Source organism: Arachis stenosperma, chromosome 1, assembly GCF_014773155.1.
Source record: "Arachis stenosperma cultivar V10309 chromosome 1, arast.V10309.gnm1.PFL2, whole genome shotgun sequence".
NCBI classification, from domain to species: domain Eukaryota; kingdom Viridiplantae; phylum Streptophyta; class Magnoliopsida; order Fabales; family Fabaceae; genus Arachis; species Arachis stenosperma.
Genome location: NC_080377.1, coordinates 129,449,458 through 129,469,045, shown reverse-complemented (window position 1 = coordinate 129,469,045; position 19,588 = coordinate 129,449,458). Strand labels below are relative to the sequence as shown.

The following is a 19,588-nucleotide window of genomic DNA, read 5'->3' as shown; positions in this document are numbered from 1 at the left end:
ACAGTCTGATAGTGAGGGTGTTAAATTTCTTACACTAGCGAAACTCCAATGACATTTTCAAATTTCATTCTCCATCATAATGGCCACATCTAAACCCTAAACATTACCTTATACCATACATATCAGATGTCAAAACAAATACAACATGCCAACGCAACTCAATTGTAGACAATACTGCCATACTCCCAAAATTTACAATCGAGCCTTAATAATCTTAATAATAGGCTCACTTGGCACAAAGCTTTAATACCTCACCTAAACATGCAATTATCTGGCATCCAGATAGAAATGGCATTGCACAGGATTAACAATTTATGTTATCTATGACATATCTACATTTTTTCCGCTTCATTATGAGTCTTCCAACTATGTTTAACATTAAAAAACAAAACTCTTGTTAAACTGTGCACATTAAGAATGTAATTTTTTCTCGAAACAAACTTCTCCTAAAGAGTCAATATTAAACACACTTGAGAGTGAATCAAACATTCTTCGGATCAACATATAGAATATATTATAGGTGTTCATGGGTCGAGACAATCCAGGTTTACTGAGATATTATCCAGTCCGACCATTCTTAGTTAGACTAACACCCGACCTAGAAAGAAAACCAGGTCCACCCTAGAATTACCTTATGTAAACCGGGTTTCAATTGGCCGACCCAAGATAAAAAAAAAAGTATAAAAAAATTGTATATACTATTATCGGTGAAATTTTATTATAAATAAATTTTATTTTATTTGTATATTATATCCGGTTATTTTTAATTTTCCAGAGACTGAACCGGATCTGTTGTGAATTTGGTTCAGCACTTTTCATGTCGAACCGACCAGTTCGGTACGATTTAACAACTATGGTTCAGATAACTGTGCTCGTCATTATCTGGACCTTGTTCTATATAACTAACTAACCACTGAAACTCATATTCGTCTATTCCATCCATGATTTTTTTTTTGCCTTCACTAACGTTATCATCTTTTTTGGGATGCTCGTGCAAATAATTTTTTGGCAAATCGAGACTCTTTTAGTCCTTTTTTGTTCCAATCATCTTCTATCTATTTAAATCCTATTGGGCTTCCGAAATCCAACCAATCATAAAAAATATAGCGTTCCAGCATTTCTTCGGCCCATCAACTAATAAAAGTTAATTATATCGTTAAATTAACCAGTTTTCATTAACTCGTAATCCCACCGAAATGTAAAACAAAGCCTGCACCCAACTGTTGTTATCAGCCTTTCTAGCAACTCACCAACATCAAAAACTCTGGGCTCCCTTCCACGCGTCCAAACCGTGCCACGTCCACTTAGGATCCAAACCTCTGAATGTCTTCCTTCGACCATACCGTAGAATTTGCCATGCTATATTACCATAAAATACTAGAAAGAAATTCATAAAAAATACAGTGGATAAAAAATACATTTAAATAGGCTAATTCGTTTAATCTTTTTAAATTATTTATTTTTTGAATATTTTTAACTTCTTAACAATATCAAATGTAATGTAAATATTTTAAGTTTTAATTGAATAATTTATCGAGCCAAAATCAAGGTTTTTTAAATCAGTTCGAACTAGCCGGTTACCAGTTAAACCATGAACCAATAGAAATAGTGATTCGGTCAGATGCCAAAATCAGAAGACTAAAAAAATGTCGTTGGATTGTCGGACCGGCTGGGAACCGGTTGGTCGAACCGAATCGAGACTTAGCCGATTTTTTTAATGTTGCTCAAAACAACGCCGCTGGTTTAGAGGAACCCTACCGTTAACAAAAACCACAACACCCTCTTGGCCTCGTCTTTCTCACAGTCTCACTCAGCCACTCTCCTCCTTCCTTTCATTGAGCTCCTCCGTCACTCCCTCACTTCCGTCCAGCCATACCGCCCCGTCACTACCGCTGTTGCGACTTCTGGAAGCTGCTTCCATCGCACAGCCACCGTTCGAACTTCGAAGCAACCATCATCACTGCAATTGGTCTCACCTCCTGCCTCCATCGCCAGCCATTGTCCCGCCGATGCCAGCTCTGTTCCACCGCGTTCCTACCCTTCAGCCGCATCAGCCCTTCCGTCATGCTCCCTGTCCCCCTTTGTGCTTAGTCTGCTCTATTCTAGCTTTTTAGATATTTAGTTTTTTATAATTGTAATTGTTGTTAGTTAATCTGTGAAGTGTGAACTGTGATTTTTTATTACTGTGGTTTATGATTGTGGATAATTTTAAATAATTGTTGTTAGATAATTTGTGAACCTTGTTGTTGTTAATTTTTTATTGTGTAGTTATCTATGTTGACTGTTGAGATTACTGGGTTAGAGTGGGTCGATGCAAGTTACTGTGATATTGTTATTGGATTGTATTGTTATTGGATTGCTGGTAATTTTTAAGTACGAATGAGATATCAACCACTGCCTCGAGCACCACTGTCCTACCGCACCACCTCTGTTCCACCGCGTCAGTCCCACCATCGTACTCCTTGTCCCCCTCTATGCTGTCTCTGTTCTCTTTAGAAGTTTTTTTTTTAAAATTTAATAGTAATTGTTGTTTTAAACTTTTAATTGGTTATTTAACCTATGAGTTTCATGTTGCTTCTTCAATTGTTGTTGTCATTAGTCATTACAGTGGTTTAAAATTGTGGATGATCTTCAATATTGATTCTAATATGATGTGGTTCTATTAATTAATTGATTTGATTCTGATATTCATATTCTTGAATCGAACCTTGCTATTCTTAAGATTATTGGGTTGATGTGCGTTTGTAATATTGGGTTGCTGTATCTATGTTGAGATTATTTGGGTGGATGTAAATCTATAATATTGTTATTGGATTGTATTGTTATTAGATTATATTGTTATTGGGTGGATGTGATATCTTGGCAAAGAATAATTCAGTTTCGAATCTTGTTGCTTCAAGTGAAGCTTCTCATCCTCCTGAATCTAGCTATAATCAATCATAAATTTCTAATATTTAGGAAAAAATGATCTAACTTGGAGACATGTTGCTTTATAAGTAATAAAAGGAAAGTCGCATTACAATGCTTGTTTTGTCTAATTACTTTTGTTATTTGACTTTTGAGTTTGAGTGTGTATTTGAATGAGATTTTAACATTGTGATTCATGTAATACTTTTAATTTGGATGATATTTTAAAGTTTATATTAGACTATAATTATGTTTTAGTGTGTTTATTTATATTTTATTTATTATTTTATTTTAAAACAGTTTTTTCAATTGAACCACAATCAAATCTATTGAATTAATAAACTAATAAACCAATAACTACCGGTTCGATTTTCAAAACCTTGGTCAAAATAGATATTTTAGTCCAAAAACTATTATGTATATGTTTTTTTAAAGGCCTGACAGATTTAAATTCAATGGGCTTTCTCTTAAATGGGCCGGGCCATTAATGAATTATTACTGAAGATCATGTTTACCTGCGTATTATTATTCATGGTGTCCTCGAGAAAGGAGTATAAAAAAGAAGAAAAGGAAAATCGAAAAAGTCAGAGGTCGCAATCAGTAGTAGGTTTGTAATTGCCATCATGTTCCGGTTTACAATGTAACATAAAAAAATCGAACCCAGCAAATCCAAAACAGTTCTTTCAACCTTTTCTTTTGTTATTATATTCAGGATATATATTGTATAGCCTTTAATAAAAAAGTTTTTTTTTTTTTTTTACATAAATAAATAAAATTGCAAAGGATAGCATTTGCTCTTCTATTGTTATAATCACAGATATTCACACTCATATAACTCTCAATCATCGAAGGAGCCCTCTGAATTTCGCACTAATTTCAAGGTACCTTCTAAATTCCATATTAATTTCATTAACCCTTTTACGTTTTCCAATTCTTAAATATGTATGTAGCGACCCATTCATTTCTCAAGGATTGAAATTGAATCCAAAGATTGAATTTTGATTGTACCCGCGTTGTCGTTACTGTTGTGTTCAGCGAGATTGTTTTAGGGTTTTCAGTTTCTGAAACTCGGTTGGTATAGAACCGTTCATCAATGAAAGGGGAAGTGCAGCTGCAACCACCGGTGGTTCAGCAGAACCTTAGTGATTCCGAGCCTTTACTCGAAAACCAGGAGGAGGATGTGTCCCCTGTAAGCTCCACTGAGATCAAAGATGAGGACTTGGAGGCTGGTTCACTCCCTTGCTGTCGAATTTGTCTTGAAAGCGATTCCGACCCAGGTGAGATTTCCTGTAAAATTTATCAAATTTATGTTAATTTTTGGGTTTGGGCTTGGGCTGTGCTGCAATTATTTGTTTTTGATTAATTTTTTCCCCTTCCTAGCATCCATTGCTTTTTTTGGATGTTTTGTACTTTAGAAAACCTGTATCTTGTAACTACAACTTCACATTTAACTGATTAGAACAAGACTGATTATATTGTGTTTAGTAGAAACTACTAAAAGATCAAATGATGATTTTCTTAAGTTTTGTTCCATGGAGGCATGGACATCCTCTATCGTTACACATACTCTTTTTTTTTTTTTTTTAGTTTGGTAATGTCACTTCGAGTTATCAAAGAATAATATGGGTGTCCATTAGTCGGGTGGTGCTAGCTTTTATACTTCTAATAGTTGAGGTTCAATTTTGTAGAGGATGAATTGATATCTCCATGCATGTGCAAAGGGACCCAACAATTTGTCCACCGTTCATGTCTTGATCACTGGCGCTCGGTAAAGGTGTGTATATCTTAGCTCTGCTCTTGATGTTTATTTTTGACAGCTAGTCCTTACTGGTTGAGATCACATGATAATTTAGTAATTTACTTTTACTCTGTGCTTCATAGGAAGGATTTGCCTTCTCTCACTGCACTACTTGCAAAGCCCAATATCATCTCAGGGTTGAATTGTTTGAGGACAATTCTTGGCGTAAAGCAAAGTTTAGACTCTTTGTTGCAAGAGATGTTTTCCTTGTTTTTCTGGCTGTACAGACCGTGAGTACTCTTAACTTTCTTCCTTATATTTTTATGTTGTAAAGATTTAACAGAATATTTCAGTGGTTATTGACTATTAATTTTCTTCCATATCCTTTATCATTTAGAGTGTCTTTTCATAGGTTTTATTAAGTCAGTGGTAGTTCAATATACTTTTAAGCTAGCCCAAAGAGGATGTTAGTTCTAGAAGCTTGACAGTTTCAATTCAATCATACATGTGATAGAAGCTCTTCTGTCAATTATTAGTCTGTTATTAAATAAAAGTCTGTTGGTGTAGAATCTCTACGGAACTTTGCGTTCAGAACAAAGATGTTTTGTAGCTTATGGGAGTGTTATTTGTTAAACTAAAATTTCATATCAGGATTTCACTATTTCACCAACATGAGTATATATAAACATTTAAAGCTATATTTGTCGTGGGACTGTGAACAATTAGATGTAGAACATATGATTCTGCTGACATCATCGTGGAAAGAAGAAAAATAGGATTTTGATTTCATTAGCATTTGATGTTTGTGAACAAGGTTAGCATACAAAGTATCTTATTTTGAAGGATTGATTGATTCTGTCAGGTAATTGCGGGTATAGGTGGCTTCGCATACATCATGGACAAGGATGGGAACTTCAGGAACTCCTTTGATGATGGTTGGGATAGGATACTGTCAAAACATCCTATACCATTCTATTATTGTATTGGTAAGTTATTATGCTTAACAGAGTTATTTTCTTCTTTTCAATGCATGAAATTCCTCTGCATTTGTCCTTTCGTTTCACCATGAAATCTTGCTGGGATTAGGGACCCATATTTCATTTTCTCCATATAATCTGCCGCATTTCAAATCTTCCTTCATATTTTGCTCGTGCTACAGTATTATTTACCCCAAAGAATATATCGCAAACAGAAGATTGTCTAACATATATTTACATAGAATCTGGATCATGTAATGTTGCACCATTTAATGAGGTAACATCACACTAAGACACATAACCAAACACTTTAGGATGAGGCTAACTAAAGTCATCTACATGAGAGAATGCATATCCAATAAGAAATTTGTATATTATATAACTAAAGAATAATAAAAAATACACAAAAATTTAAATCCATGTTTTATTGAGTTAAATCTTATTCTGAATAGTTGTAAAATAATCATCGGTGATAATAATAATTTGCAATGCAAGCTCTTGTTTTTCTTTCTGTTTATTTCTCTATCTGTCTCTAATATTTTATATCCTTATACTAGGAGTGCTGGCTTTCTTTGTACTGATCGGGTTTTTCGGTCTCATACTGCATTGCACCTCCCTCAACAGCAATGACCCCAGAATGGCTGGTTGTCAGAATTGTTGTTATGGATGGGGCATCCTTGATTGCTTTCCTGCATCAATGGAGGCTTGTTTTGCCCTTGTTGTGGTTTTCGTAGTCATCTTTGCTATTCTCGGCATTGCTTATGGTTTCCTTGCAGCCACCATGGCAATCCAAAGAATTTGGCAAAGGCACTACCATATTCTCACCAAAAGGGAGCTTACAAAGGTATATATGAGTGCCATATCAAATATTCCTGTTGTTTTTTTTTTTTTTTTGGATAGATATTCCTGTTGTTATATCTATAATCTGGATTAATTTTTCTAATTTCTAACAGGGTTAAATAAGTTTATTGTTCCTATGACATGGAAAAGAAAAGAATCACTCTAAAGGGATCAAGAAAGTTATTCAACCCTCCCTAATATTTGTGTCTGACATATATTTCGTGTTATGTTATGTATTCACAGGAATACGTAGTAGAGGATCTATGTGGGACTTATGTCCCACCAAAGTTGGATCCAGAACATGAAGCTCGCTTGAAAATGCTCAAGCTTTTGTAAATCACGGTGCACAAACCTGTAAAGATGATTTTTTAAAGTATTGAGTTGCTTTATTATACGGTAACATTCTCTTATGATTACCAACCTTGCTTGCCAGAGCTTGGATTGGTTTATGTGCTCTTTTGTTTCTTTTTTCATAAATCTTTTTATCTGGGCCTTCACCAAATTCTGTATACTGAAAATATGAGTCCTGAGAGAAATGAGGAAAATACAAATATATGCATTTGTTTGTGCAGGCATTGTTCAGTTAGATATATTAGTATTCTATTTTAGCAAGAATAGTCCATTACTCCATTTTGCTTTTCTATATATTCACTTTATTGTTAACATCCAAGTATACAAAGTTTTCTTGAGTTCTAAGAAATCACAAGAAAGCTTCCAGTTAAGAAGTAGATGTGCTAAGATTTAAAATCGTAAAATTTCTTTTTGTATTTTAACTGTAACAAGGGAGATTTACAATTTATAGGTTGATACTACTGGTTTAAGAGTAGGGGAGAAAAATGGAAAAAATAAGAGAAAATAAAAGGAAAGGTATGCATGCTACGGTTGCACACCGATTGTGGGAGTAGGATAGTCAGAATTTTGAGCAGCACTCTCAAAAACAAGATGATCCCCATCCCTAATAACCTCTATATCTTCAATTTCAAACCCATCTTTGCATAGAACCTTAGCAGGACGCACACCAAACTTCTCAGCCCCAATATCAAGTAACTCCTGAAAGCTTCCAGGTAGCAACACAAGTTTCCCACCAGCCTCACCCTTTTCAGGGAAACTAACCACCACTCTGGTTGGCCATTCTCTACTCTTCATACCATTCTTTGCATTACCATTTTCATTCACATAAAAGAGCGTGTCCTTTTCCCCTTTGTTTGCTGCTGATATTATCCCAAACAAAGAGTTGTGGAAGTTATTGCTGCTTCTCCGCCTTGGGCGGCTTTGGCTCCAAGACCCGTCCGAACTCCTAAACCCATCTGAACCCCTAAATGTGCTCTCTTGGGGTAGAGGAATTGCTGGTTCACTTGTAAATCTTCCAAGGAACTTCTTTATCTTACCTTCCTTCTCAGGAATACGGTCCAAAGGTTGATAATTCTTAGGCTCCTTAATAGACTCAAAAATGGCTATGATGTCTTGATGCCCTTGCTGGACTGCTAGATCTCTTGGTGTCCAACCGTTCTTATCTGGTTTATCAATGTCGGCACCAAGATCCAACAAGAACTTCACAACTTCTACGTTGTCTTCAGAGACTGCAACATGTAGAGCTGTGGTTCCGGAGGTTGCGCTAGGGAGCGTGACATCTCCACCATAGCGCACTATATCCTTGAGCAAGTTGAGGGTGTTTTGTTCAGCAGCGATGCATGCAAATTGACCAACATCACCACTTTTCAAATTAGCACCATTTTCCAATAGTAGCTGGCTTACTGATTCATGTCCACCCAATATGGCTTCCCATAGTGATACGCTGCCATCAGAGTCTGCAATCAATTCACATTAGAAAGTTAGATTTTGATTAGTGATAGAATGACTTTGTTACATTATTATATTATAGGATTAACTGTAGATCTCAATTAAAATAAGGCCAGATTCTATACTATAATAATAAAATAATGAATCCTAAATGAATATTAAGAAAATGAGTTCTATAAACATTTATAAATATTTATCTTTACATAATGTATTTTCTGGTGGTAAGGAGCTTCTAGCATGTGCATTGTCTCTGTGTCTTGGGATTGGTTAAAATAGCGTTATCAATGTGGAAGGGGATTTGGATTTTGGTTATGATTGAAAGGGATAAGAAAGATATTTTCCTTCTGATAAAGTTTTCATTTGTGTCAATGTCGTAGACATCAATCTCATCCTATATAGATGGTGACTTCTACATCTGTTTACACGAGAAATATAGACCTTTACTCTTATATATATAGAGAGAGAGAGAGAATAAATATTATGTTAGGTTTTTTTATACGTACTCTGTAATATCTTTTGAATATGTATGTGTGTGTGAATCGAAATAAAACCATGCATACACTGATATAGTCTCATATTAGGAGAAAAGTTTTCTACAAAGTAAGGAGGTTTATAAAATGCTAATCACCGTTCAATAAAGGTGGTAAAATTCACACACCACAAAAATTACAAATTTCAATAGTGATTAGGTTATTATTTTTTCAACTTCTTCACTTAAGAGGAAGATAATATTAAATCATCACAAAGAACAATTCTTTTAGTATTATTTTTTATTTCTGAAAATAGGACATGGTACATGCAAGATAAGTCTGTAACTTGCCGCCTTAAAATGATAAATTAAAAATTAGTAGTTTGCTGATAATAAGAGACCAAAACAAGAATAGAATTACATCATCGTCAATTATTGTCACTTACGTAGAACTGATCATTTTTTTTGTATTGCTTTTTAATTAATTAAAACTAGGATAGAATTACATCATCGTCAATTATTGTTACTTAGATAGAACTGATCATTTTTGTTATTGCTTTTTAATTCCATGTGTTTCTTTCTAAGAAAAACAAACAAAAAGCTGGTGGGGAAGATAAACACAAAACTAATGAGGAAAGCTAACATAAGAATCAATAATGTAGATGTTTGTTAACACTACATGACACACATATAATGCATATAGTCAAAAGTTATACTCTGGAAGCAAACTCTATAGCACATGAAATGTATAGTTAATTATGTAATCTAGATATACACCCTCGTGGCAATTTTATACATTGCTAAAGTATACAAAAAGATACTCTTGTCCAAATCGATATGCAGAAAAATGACATGTTAGCTTTAACAAGAAAAGATATCATACCGATTATGATATACGATTATTAAAGCATGACAGTAGATATTCCAAACAACTGCATCCATGTTAGTAAAGAACAAGCTAAGGGGCCAAGACATATCTACCTCTAATATTGGGATCCGCTCCATAATCCAGTAAAAGCATGACACAATTCTCACTTCCTTTAGATGCTGCAATATGCTGATTACACAAGAATTAATTTTAGCACCACAATTTTTTTAATAATAAAAAGAAAATTAATTACTCACCAAAGCTGTTCTTCCATTTCTATCTGATTCGTTTGAATCCAATCCTCGTTTTAACAAATGATGTAACAACAAGTCATCTCCTCTTGCTGCTGCAAAACAAAGACCAACTGGTAGGTCCATTCTACCACGAGCTAACATATTCTCAGTCTCCACCAAAACTCCCTCCATGATAGGGTCATTTAGTTCTTTTAAGTGCTGCCACACATTAACCAAACTAAGTAAACAAAATAAAACTCTAAAAGTGAATAAGCTAAACATGTTTGCAATGGAAGTTTGTGATTATGCAAACCTGAAGAAGATTGTTCATAATAATATTTCCATCTCCTACGTTAGCCTTGACAATATTTAGAAAAGCAGTACGGTTTAGTCTCAAAAGCTGGCTTAATCGCTTTGTCCGAACCGTAAAGAGCTGTGGCTTATAGCAAAGCACACCAATCTCACCAAAAAGATCACCTGTATTTGCCTCTCCAACAACCTGCAATCAATTTTTAAAGTTTACATTATAACTTCTTGGCATATATATTTCAATGCAGACTCAGAAAATTTTTCAAGCATAAGTCAAATGTGAAATGTAAAATAAACTTGCCTGCTCAACGCCATTTTTAAGAACTACCAATTCCTGTCAAATAATCACAACATTAGGGATTGGACATAATATGAGAATCAAATTTGTCCAACGTGAAATTCAAGTAAGATTGGACAATTACCACAGCACCAGTGACTAGTATGTAGAAATCAGTTGGAGCTTCATTCTGTAAAATTACATCTTCTTTAGGAGGAAAATACTCTGCTTTCATCTCTGAAACCTTTAAAGATTGAATAAATAAATCAAAATATAAGTCTCCAATGCAAATTTTATAAGTAACTGATGTAATTATCAATACTAGCCATGAACATTTTTTCATTACCAATTGAAAGAGTAAATCATTTGAAACGCCTCGAAATAAATAGACTTTATCCACCAGAGAATAGAAGAGATAATGTGAAATGCTTGATCTGATGGCTTTAGGAAGAGAATCAATTGTCTCTTGTTGTTGTAACCCTTCGGAGTCTGTTCTAAACTTCAAACACAAATGAGCAAGCATCTGGTCTTGCAAACGAACAGGTAATTGATTCCTTTGAGCAAAACTTGAGGCAGCTTGTATAGTGTCTCTCTAAAAATTAATAATAAATAATCATAGTTATACTCAGATCATTCAAATTAGTGAATTCATTCATGTATTTAAATAATTTACTTACAAATTTTCGGGTTCGGCTTGTTCCATGGACAACTAAGTTAGTCATGTTACCAATCAAATATGCAGTAAGTCCCAAATTAAAAAGCATGTAAAAGATGTCAAAGACCATCTCTCTTGAATTAACTGGATGCAGATCTCCATAGCCAACAGTTGTTAAGGTAGTAATTGACCAATAAATAGATGTAACATATCTTGTCCACAAGCTCTTTTGAAGAAAATTTCCCATTGTTGCTCCAATCCATGTCCTTTTGGGATCACGATAACGAGCCGCGATAAGATAATAAAAGCATGCAGCACAATGTACAGCAAATAGGGTAACCTGAATAAATCACACAAATATTTATCTTCTTGTTCCTATATACAAATCCAAATCATCTTCTTTAAGAAACAAAGTATGAATTACTATAAAACTTACACAGATAAGTTTGGCACATCGAACCCAAAAATAGTTATAGCTTTTGTCCTTTTCCAACCTTGAGAAAAAGCATAATATCTATTATTAACCAAATATATATTGCATTTTAATGTAAAGCTCTGCTTCTTACCTTGAAAACAATGCACTAACTCTTCGAAGACGCCATAGACGGAGCATGTTGAATAGGCCATAAGTCTGCAGAGGTGCAGGTGACAGCTTTCTAACAAGCTCTGAAGGAATGATAGAGATCAAATCAAATGCAAGCCAAGTTCTTGTGTATTTCCAAGCAATTTGTTTTCGATCATCAATTAGTAAATAAGTAGCTTTGTCAATATAAGCTACAAAGAAGGTGAGAATTATATCCATAGCAAAGAGTGCATTGACAACATTATCTGTATAGGAAAGGGGTGCTTCTGGTTTCTTAAGGAAACCAAATTCAAATGGTGATACCCAAGCTGTGTAGATAACAAGGATGACCAGGAAAGTCTGCCATATCCTACAAAAATCAACGAAATTCAATAACTTCACTACATTGAAACAACTTTGATGAAATTTATGCTTGGTAATTTTCACTTTTTTGCTATTGATTTCAAAGTCCAAAGTGATGATATATCAACATATTAGACACTTAAAAGCATTACAAATATAATTTTTAAATATTTTCCATGACTTTAACTTTATTTTAAATTTACTGAATATGTTACCTTAAGACTACTAGGATAAATTTTTACAAAATAAAATTTATATCCCTTTTTCTTTCTATTCTCCTAATTATGAGAAAGAAGCAACAGTACTAGAGCTTTCTTCATGACTACACCCTTCATTAAACTTCTAGAAAATGAAATAGCATGATACTTTGAAAAACATAAGTTGCAGTTACAGAGTAAAAGACAGTAGATTTCGGGATTAATTAGAACATGACACTTTACAGTAGTATCCAATCCAAATTCTTCCATTGCATGTAATGCAGCCACCCATCACACTCATCACGCGTTATTCAAAGTAAAAAGCAGGGAATCAGGAAAGTCAAAATCTGTAGGCTGACCCGTCACTCTGATTACCAAAGGAATGAAATGAACATGGACAAGCAAATATCTCTTTCCAATAGAAAACATTATCTCTAACTTCTAAGCAAGAAACTAAAAAAAGTGCATAAATAAGTGATGAATTTCCTCTTCCTATTCATTGGAATTGAATAATCTAACAGAAAAATAAAAGTTATAATTCTTATATAGAGTTTTATATCCATGTCTACATCCAACGAAGAACTTCTAATTCATGACGAGTATAAGATTCAGTTGCCCAAGGAAGCTTTATCAAAAACATCCACTTATTATTACGTGACGAAGAAAGGAGGAAAAGCAAGTAAATAAAATATAAATATAAATAATAATGACAAACTTAGATTTTTTTTAATGCATTCAGCAATTCATTGGCTAATGACAAACTTTTAAATTATTGCCCGGAGACTAAAAAAAAAGATATCAAAGATTTTACGAAATATCTTGAGTGGTGTATGATTTAAAAGTTAAAACAAGTTAGTTTTATTACTTGTTTGTAGGTGCTTTCTGTTAAGCAGTTTCAGAAAAGCAAGAACTTGATGAGAAGCATATGGCGTATGACATTGAATGATTTAAAGAAAGAAAAAGTAATTAAATGATTGATTCACCTGTAACGACGGTCATAAGGAGAAACAATGAAGCGTCGAAGCTTGACTCTGCGGTGACTTCTGGCACCAAGAGAAGGCAAGACCGCATTGGAGAGGCTGTAGTGACTGCCATCCCTTGAAAATTCTATCTCTTGATTCTCTTCACCATTAATACTAGTGCACATGAACATTGAAACCATTCTTATTCTTCTTTAGTTTCTCTCTCTCTCTCGATCTCTGTGTGTGTCTTATTGCGCAGTTGTTAATTGAGTCGGCATAGCGGTCCTGAATTTGAGTATGGTAGGTAGGTAGGTAGGTACGTGCGTGTGTTGTGTGAGATGCAACACAAGTTTTTTTTTTTCCTCTAACGTCCTTTATATAGGGAGGAGAAGATAGAGATGCGGCACAGTCGCACAAATACTCAGCAACGCAAATCAGTAAATTCAAAATTGTATCATGTGATTCCGTTTTTGCTGTTAATACGGGCAAGAGAGTAGAGTGAGTCTAGGTAGGTATACACTAGGGGGCCCTGGCCCGCTCCCGTGTAATTCTGAAATACAAATTCCCAAGCAATCCTAACTTTAAAGGGATTTATATTTAATTAATCAACCCACGCACATATATTCCTTCTTAATTTTAGAATATAATTAGGATTAATTAATATTATTTAATATATAATTATTTATTATAAAATATTATATTTTTATTATTATAATTTTTTTAGGTTTTATTTGGATATAAAAAATAAATAAATAAATAAATAAATAAAATAAAAATATTTGTATATTATTTAGATAAAAAATAAATAAATAAAAAGATATTAAAAAATTTATTTAGATAAAAAAAATTATAATAATATAAAATTATATTAATATTATTATCTAAATTATAAACAAATTATAATTTATTAATAATAAAAGATAAATATATAATTTTATTAAAATTTGTTACATTCTCTTTATTTTTACCTCATTTTTGGGGTGAAAATATTATAGTAGATCCCACACTATTTTTTTTTATCCAATTTTTTCTTTTTATTTAACCAACAAAATATTCACTTTTTTATTTATTTTCTCTCTTTTTATTATTTTTTTTAAATTCTTTCAATTCAAACAATGTGTTAGAATTTATAAATATTCTTCTATATTATTATTATATTATTTTACACAACTTAAATATACATAAATTTTTTTCTATTACTCTCTCTCTTACCTTTTCTAACACTTATAAATAATATAATAAACAAATTAAATCGTTCCTATAATAAAATATTGTCTTTTATGAGTTTTTATCAAGAAATTAATTTTAATTTACAGATATATCATATATGCATTTAATTATGTATCACCACTTTAACAAAATAAAATTATCTTTTTATAACCATCGTGCAATAATTATTTAAATGTTTGGAGAAATTAATTAGATTACATTATAAATAAAATATAAAAAATATTTAAAAGACAATAAAAATTAGCTTAAAGTAGTTCAAATTTTTTTTATTTCATATTTGTTAATGATTATTAAAATAAATAAATAGCTTTAGATATAATAAATATATAATTATAGATATGAAGTTAAATAACATAATTTTATGTTATTATTTTTTTAGTATTATTCTAAAATATATAGTTTGTTTGATCATGTATTTCATTTAAATGTTAATTAATGCATTTTGGAGTGAATTACGGAGAACGGAAAAATGAAATTTCTTATTTATATTAGTAGTTGAAATCTCTTTTGAAATTTTTTGAAATTTTAAATGTTCTGAAAATTTCATTTATATACCTCATTCAAAGTTCAAATTAAGCACACTCTAAATCTCATATATTAATTGAGTATAAATTGAAAAAAAAAGTCTCAAATATATTTAAAGATCTTGCTAACATGCACATTTTAAGAATACTATAAAAAAAATATTTTATTGAAAGGTATTGAATGAATAAACTTTTATATTTACAATATATTAAATACATAAGAAAATTTTAAAAATTATTATTATATTCTTGAAACACAAAAAAACCAAATTCTTACATCTAAATAATACTTCCTGCTGATTGCTTGTTTTCTTCATTTGTGTAAACTTAATTAACCATTAAATGCAACCATGGGAGACCCCCAAGACTTGGTCATTGTAAAACTTCCACCATGCATGCATATATGGTTGAGTTGAAAACTTGAAATAGTATGACTTATTGAAACCATTGGTCTCTTTCTCTTGAATTTTCCCCCCAGTTAGCCTCTTTCTCTTCCTTATATTTATATGGCATTTAAGTGCTATGACTCTGACACTGGAAAATATTGCATTTATGCTCATATTTATATCGACGTACAGTTTGAAACTTTGAATATTATAAAGGAGTATAGAAGAAAAAATGTGACCCATTAATTAAAAATAAATGGTCAAATTTAATCTTAAAATATTACTTATTCTTTAAGTTTTAAGTTAATTCTCAATTTTTTTTAATTAAATTCAATTTTTAAATATTTTAAATTATTCAGAATAATCTTTTCATTAAGATTATTCTATGAGAAGATCAGAGAAAACATCTTACAAAAAGTTAAAAGTTTTAAGTATCTTGGATGCATCATACAGGACAATGAAGAGATTGAACAAGATGTAAATCATAGGATCTAAGTATATTGGTCAAAATGGCAGAGTGCATCTGGTTTTATATGCGATAAAAAAGTACCTTTAAAACTTAAAGGTAAATTCTATCACACCGCTATAAGACTGACTATGTTTTATGGTACGGAGTGTTGGGCGGTCAAAGGGAAGCACGAACATAAGCCAAGTGTGACAGAGATGAAGATGTTGAGATGGATGAGTGGTCATACGCGATTGGATAAAATAAGGAACGAAAATATAAGGGAGAGAGTTGGAGTAGCACTCATTGTGGAAAAGATGGTTGAATCTAGGGGTGGCAAACGGGCCTAAACCCGCTGGACCGGCCCGCGTAACCCGCCAAAAAAAGCGGGCTGGGTTGGAAAATCAGGACCGCCGAAAGACAAAAGCCCGCCTAACCCAAACCGTATAAATCGTGGGCTTTGGCGGGGTGGGGCGGGCTTCCCCTGCGGGCTGACTTTTTTTTTTTTTTTGGGCTGAAGTGCTGAACCCATTAGCCATTACCCATGAACCCACCCACCCGGCCACTTCCTACCCGACCCGACCCAATCCCCATTCCCCATTTCCCCAGCCAAACGGCCGAAACCCTAATGGCCTAATGAATCCCCAAGACCCCAACCCCAAGAGCCAAGACCAGAAGACCTAATCCCTAATTCCAGATTTGCAGCTTCCTCACTCAGCCACTCCTCAGTTCGTCGTCACTCAGCCACTCCTCGACGGCCTCAGTTCCTCAGTTCCTGCGTTCCTCACCGAGTCACCGTCACTCTCAGTCTCTCACTCGGTCATCCTCATTCCTCAGCCCCTCACCGTCACTCTCAGTCTCTCAGTCTCTCACTTCCATCGTCCCTCACCGTCACTCTCAGTCTCTCACCTCAGCTCGAACATCAGAGTTCCATCCTCATTCCTGACGGTTGCTGAGTCGGAGTCAATTTTCTCACTGTCGATCTTCGGTCGTCGTGGCCTACAGGTTTATAGCCACCGCTGCTGCTCCGTCTGGCTGTCGTCGCTGCTGCCTGCTGGTCTCGGTCCTGGGCTCCTGGGTCTTGTCCTCTGACTCTGCTGGTCTCGCTCTCCATCACGGGCTCACGGCTGCTCCTCGCCTCATCTGTGGCTCTGTCCTGGTCCTCGTCTCCTCTGGTAAGTTTTCTGGCTTAGGGTTTGAGATTCATCAATTTAGGTTTGTTTGTTGTGTTTTGTGACTGCTGTTTGATATAGGTAAATTAGGGTTGATATTTGGTTGAGTTTTGATTATAGTTGATATTTGGTTAAATCTGATTATGGTTGAGTTTTGATGATGGTTGATAATGGTTGAAATCTGCCTATTTGGTTGAATCTGATGCAGATTCAGAAATTGTTTCTTATTTTTTGTGTTGTTTGATAATGGTTGAGTTTTGATTATGGTTGATATTTGGTTAAATCTGATTATGGTTGAGTTTTGATTATGGTTGATAATGGTTGAGTTTTGATTATGGTTGATATTTGGTTAAATCTGATTATGGTTGAGTTTTGATGATGGTTGATAATGGTTGAAATCTGCCTATTTGGTTAAATCTGATGCAGATTCAGAAATTGTTTCTTATTTTTTGTGTTGTTTGATAATAGTTGAGTTTTGATTATGGTTGATATTTGGTTAAATCTGATTATGGTTGGGTTTTGATGATGGTTGATAATGGTTGAGTTTTGCCTATTTGGTTAAATTTGATGCAGATTCAGAAATTGTTTCTTATTTTTTGTGTTGTTTCTTAATGGTTGAGTTTTGATTCATATATTGTTTGTAATGCAAAGGATTTGATGTCCCGTAATCAAGAAGCTGAAGTGAAAAGTGGAAAGAACCAACTGGATATTTATTTGAGTGAGGCAACATTATTTTGCAATGATGCAATCATTGATGTTTTGCAATGGTGGAAAGACAACCATCATCGTTTTCCAACACTATCACTAATGGCACGAGATTTGTTGAGCATTCCTATTACTACCGTGGCTTCAGAATATGCATTTAGCATGGGTTCTCATGTTTTGAATAAGTATAGAAGTCGTTTGTTGTCAGATAATGTTGAAGCGGTGATTTGCACCAGAAATTGGATACGTGGATATGATGATTTTGGTATATTATATTTATGACATACATACTTGAGTGATTTTGAACATTATTATGTACTATTTTGCTAATATATTTATTTATTTTTTTCTAGAGGAAGATAAAGATCAGGAAGATATTGCAAAAGGAGAAGGCTATTCTTCAGGAGTTGGTTCCAATGATGTTATTGACTTATATGAAGATGAAGATGAAAATTAAGTGTATTGAATTAAGTTTAATTTGCTTTGAAGACTATTTATAATTATGTTTTTGGACTTTGGATTATATATTTATTTTGTCTATGGGACTATTTATAACTATGACTTGAGTATTTTGGATAATTGGATTATGTTTATTTACTTTGAAGATTATTTATATCCTTTGAAGACTATTTATATTTAATATTTGTATTTATATTGATTTAAATAGAAGATATTAGATATGTTCTTCTAAAAAAAATAATTAATTAGGCGGGCTTAGCCCGATTTATATTAATTTAAATAGAAGATATTTTTTCTTATTTTAAAAAAAAAACTAATTAGGCGGGCTTAGCCCGCCAGCCCGCCATTAGGCGGGGCGGGCTAGGATTTTGGGACCGCCAGAATAGGCGGGGCGGGGCAGGCCAGCCCGCCAGAGAGCGGGCTTCCGGCGGGGCGGGGCGGGGCGGGGCGGGCTTCCCCGCCTGACACCCCTAGTTGAATCGTGTCTCAGGTGATTTGGACATGTGAGAAGAAGACCGCTAGAACACTCAGTCAAGAGGGTAGATGAGATGGAAGATGGACAAGAGGCGAAAGGCAGAAGAAGACCTAAGAAGACCATCCATGAGGTGGTCAAACGAAATTTACATGTAAACGGTCTCTCTTTAGACATGATAGATGACAAAACACAATAACATCGTTTGATTCATGTAACGGATCCCACCTAACGGGACAAGACTTTGTTGTTATTATTGTACTTCTATTATTAACAACAATAAAATTTATTGATATAAAACATTAAATGATATCATACAAATTATAATAAATACTTGACAATTTTAATAATAGAATGTTAACATGACAATTTATATCAAATTAATCTCAAATTAAAAGAGATTTTAAGACATTATAAAAGTCTTTAATTTAAAATTGATTTAATTTTCAAACTTTTTCATTTTTAAACTCTAGTTTATTTTAGAGATTGGACATATTATGCACTACTCCCCGTTCCCTCTATTTTCAAAACATGTTGGCACACTTCTTTCCTCTAAAAACATTAAGATAAACTATAACTTTAACACATTTCAAATTTAAACTCAAATTTCCCCAAACATCATTGTTTTATGGAGAAAATTTTATTTTTCTTTGCCGATGTTAAAATGATATTTTTTTTTATTTATAAAATATACATTTTTTTATAATTTTTAAAAAATCTCTTTTTTAATTTATTTTAAATTTTTTATGTTAACTAATATTAATTTTATCCATATTTTAAAAAAAATTATTTTTTATAAAAAATACCTTTTAGCAAAAAAATTTTTTATCATTAAATTTTACTTACCAAAGTATTGTTTAATAAATTATTTTTTTATTGATTAAATTATATTTTTACAAAAATATTTTTAAAAAATTTAATAATCAAATTATTTTTTTTAAGATACCTTTCAATAATTTTTTAATTATTAAATTGTGATTTTACCAAAATTTTTGTTAACAATTATTTTTATATTTTACTATTAATTTTTTGATATCA

At 33.1% G+C, this 19,588-nt stretch overlaps 2 protein-coding genes across 7 annotated transcripts; one reads left to right on the top strand and one right to left on the bottom strand.

Annotated features, from left to right (window-relative positions):
- Positions 1-3,566: 3,566 nt before the first annotated feature.
- On the top strand, positions 3,567-7,037 carry LOC130973509 (uncharacterized). 2 transcript variants are annotated; one of them, XM_057898080.1, is made up of 7 exons: positions 3,567-3,788; positions 3,966-4,184; positions 4,596-4,681; positions 4,789-4,935; positions 5,508-5,631; positions 6,180-6,466; positions 6,706-7,037. In XM_057898080.1, exons 2-7 carry the CDS (start codon positions 4,001-4,003, stop codon positions 6,796-6,798), a joined length of 921 nt encoding a protein of 306 aa, XP_057754063.1. In that variant the 5' UTR covers positions 3,567-3,788; positions 3,966-4,000; the 3' UTR covers positions 6,799-7,037. The 2 variants fall into 2 exon arrangements, with proteins under 2 accessions (XP_057754063.1, XP_057754055.1); XM_057898072.1 differs by having other exon boundaries at positions 3,576-3,788; positions 3,943-4,184.
- Positions 7,038-7,202: 165 nt separating this feature from the next.
- On the bottom strand, positions 7,203-13,682 carry LOC130973477 (potassium channel AKT1). Of its 5 annotated transcripts, XM_057898062.1 has the most exons (13): positions 13,179-13,666; positions 12,214-12,562; positions 11,897-12,005; positions 11,640-11,739; positions 11,510-11,567; positions 11,096-11,413; positions 10,765-11,010; positions 10,564-10,662; positions 10,443-10,475; positions 10,146-10,331; positions 9,857-10,051; positions 9,713-9,788; positions 7,203-8,270 (listed from the first exon to the last, which is right to left on the bottom strand). In XM_057898062.1, the coding sequence occupies exons 4-13, from the start codon at positions 11,684-11,686 to the stop codon at positions 7,339-7,341; spliced, it is 2,190 nt and encodes a 729-aa protein (XP_057754045.1). In that variant the 5' UTR covers positions 11,687-11,739; positions 11,897-12,005; positions 12,214-12,562; positions 13,179-13,666; the 3' UTR covers positions 7,203-7,338. The 5 variants fall into 5 exon arrangements, with proteins under 5 accessions (XP_057754045.1, XP_057754023.1, XP_057754031.1 ...); XM_057898040.1 differs by having other exon boundaries at positions 11,640-12,005; positions 13,179-13,671; XM_057898048.1 differs by having other exon boundaries at positions 11,640-12,005; positions 12,304-12,562; positions 13,179-13,671.
- Positions 13,683-19,588: the final 5,906 nt, after the last annotated feature.

Coding starts and splice junctions, on each gene's coding strand:
- LOC130973509 (XM_057898080.1), top strand. CDS start 4,001: ATGAAAGGGGAAGTGCAGCTGCAACCACCGGTGGTTCAGCAGAACCTT. Junction 4,936..5,507: donor TTTTTCTGGCTGTACAGACC/GTGAGTACTCTT, acceptor TGATTCTGTCAG/GTAATTGCGGGTATAGGTGG. Junction 6,467..6,705: donor CCAAAAGGGAGCTTACAAAG/GTATATATGAGT, acceptor ATGTATTCACAG/GAATACGTAGTAGAGGATCT.
- LOC130973477 (XM_057898032.1), bottom strand. CDS start 13,357: ATGGTTTCAATGTTCATGTGCACTAGTATTAATGGTGAAGAGAATCAA. Junction 11,011..11,095: donor CAAGCCGAACCCGAAAATTT/GTAAGTAAATTA, acceptor ATTAATTTTTAG/AGAGACACTATACAAGCTGC. Junction 10,052..10,145: donor TTATGAACAATCTTCTTCAG/GTTTGCATAATC, acceptor AATGTGTGGCAG/CACTTAAAAGAACTAAATGA.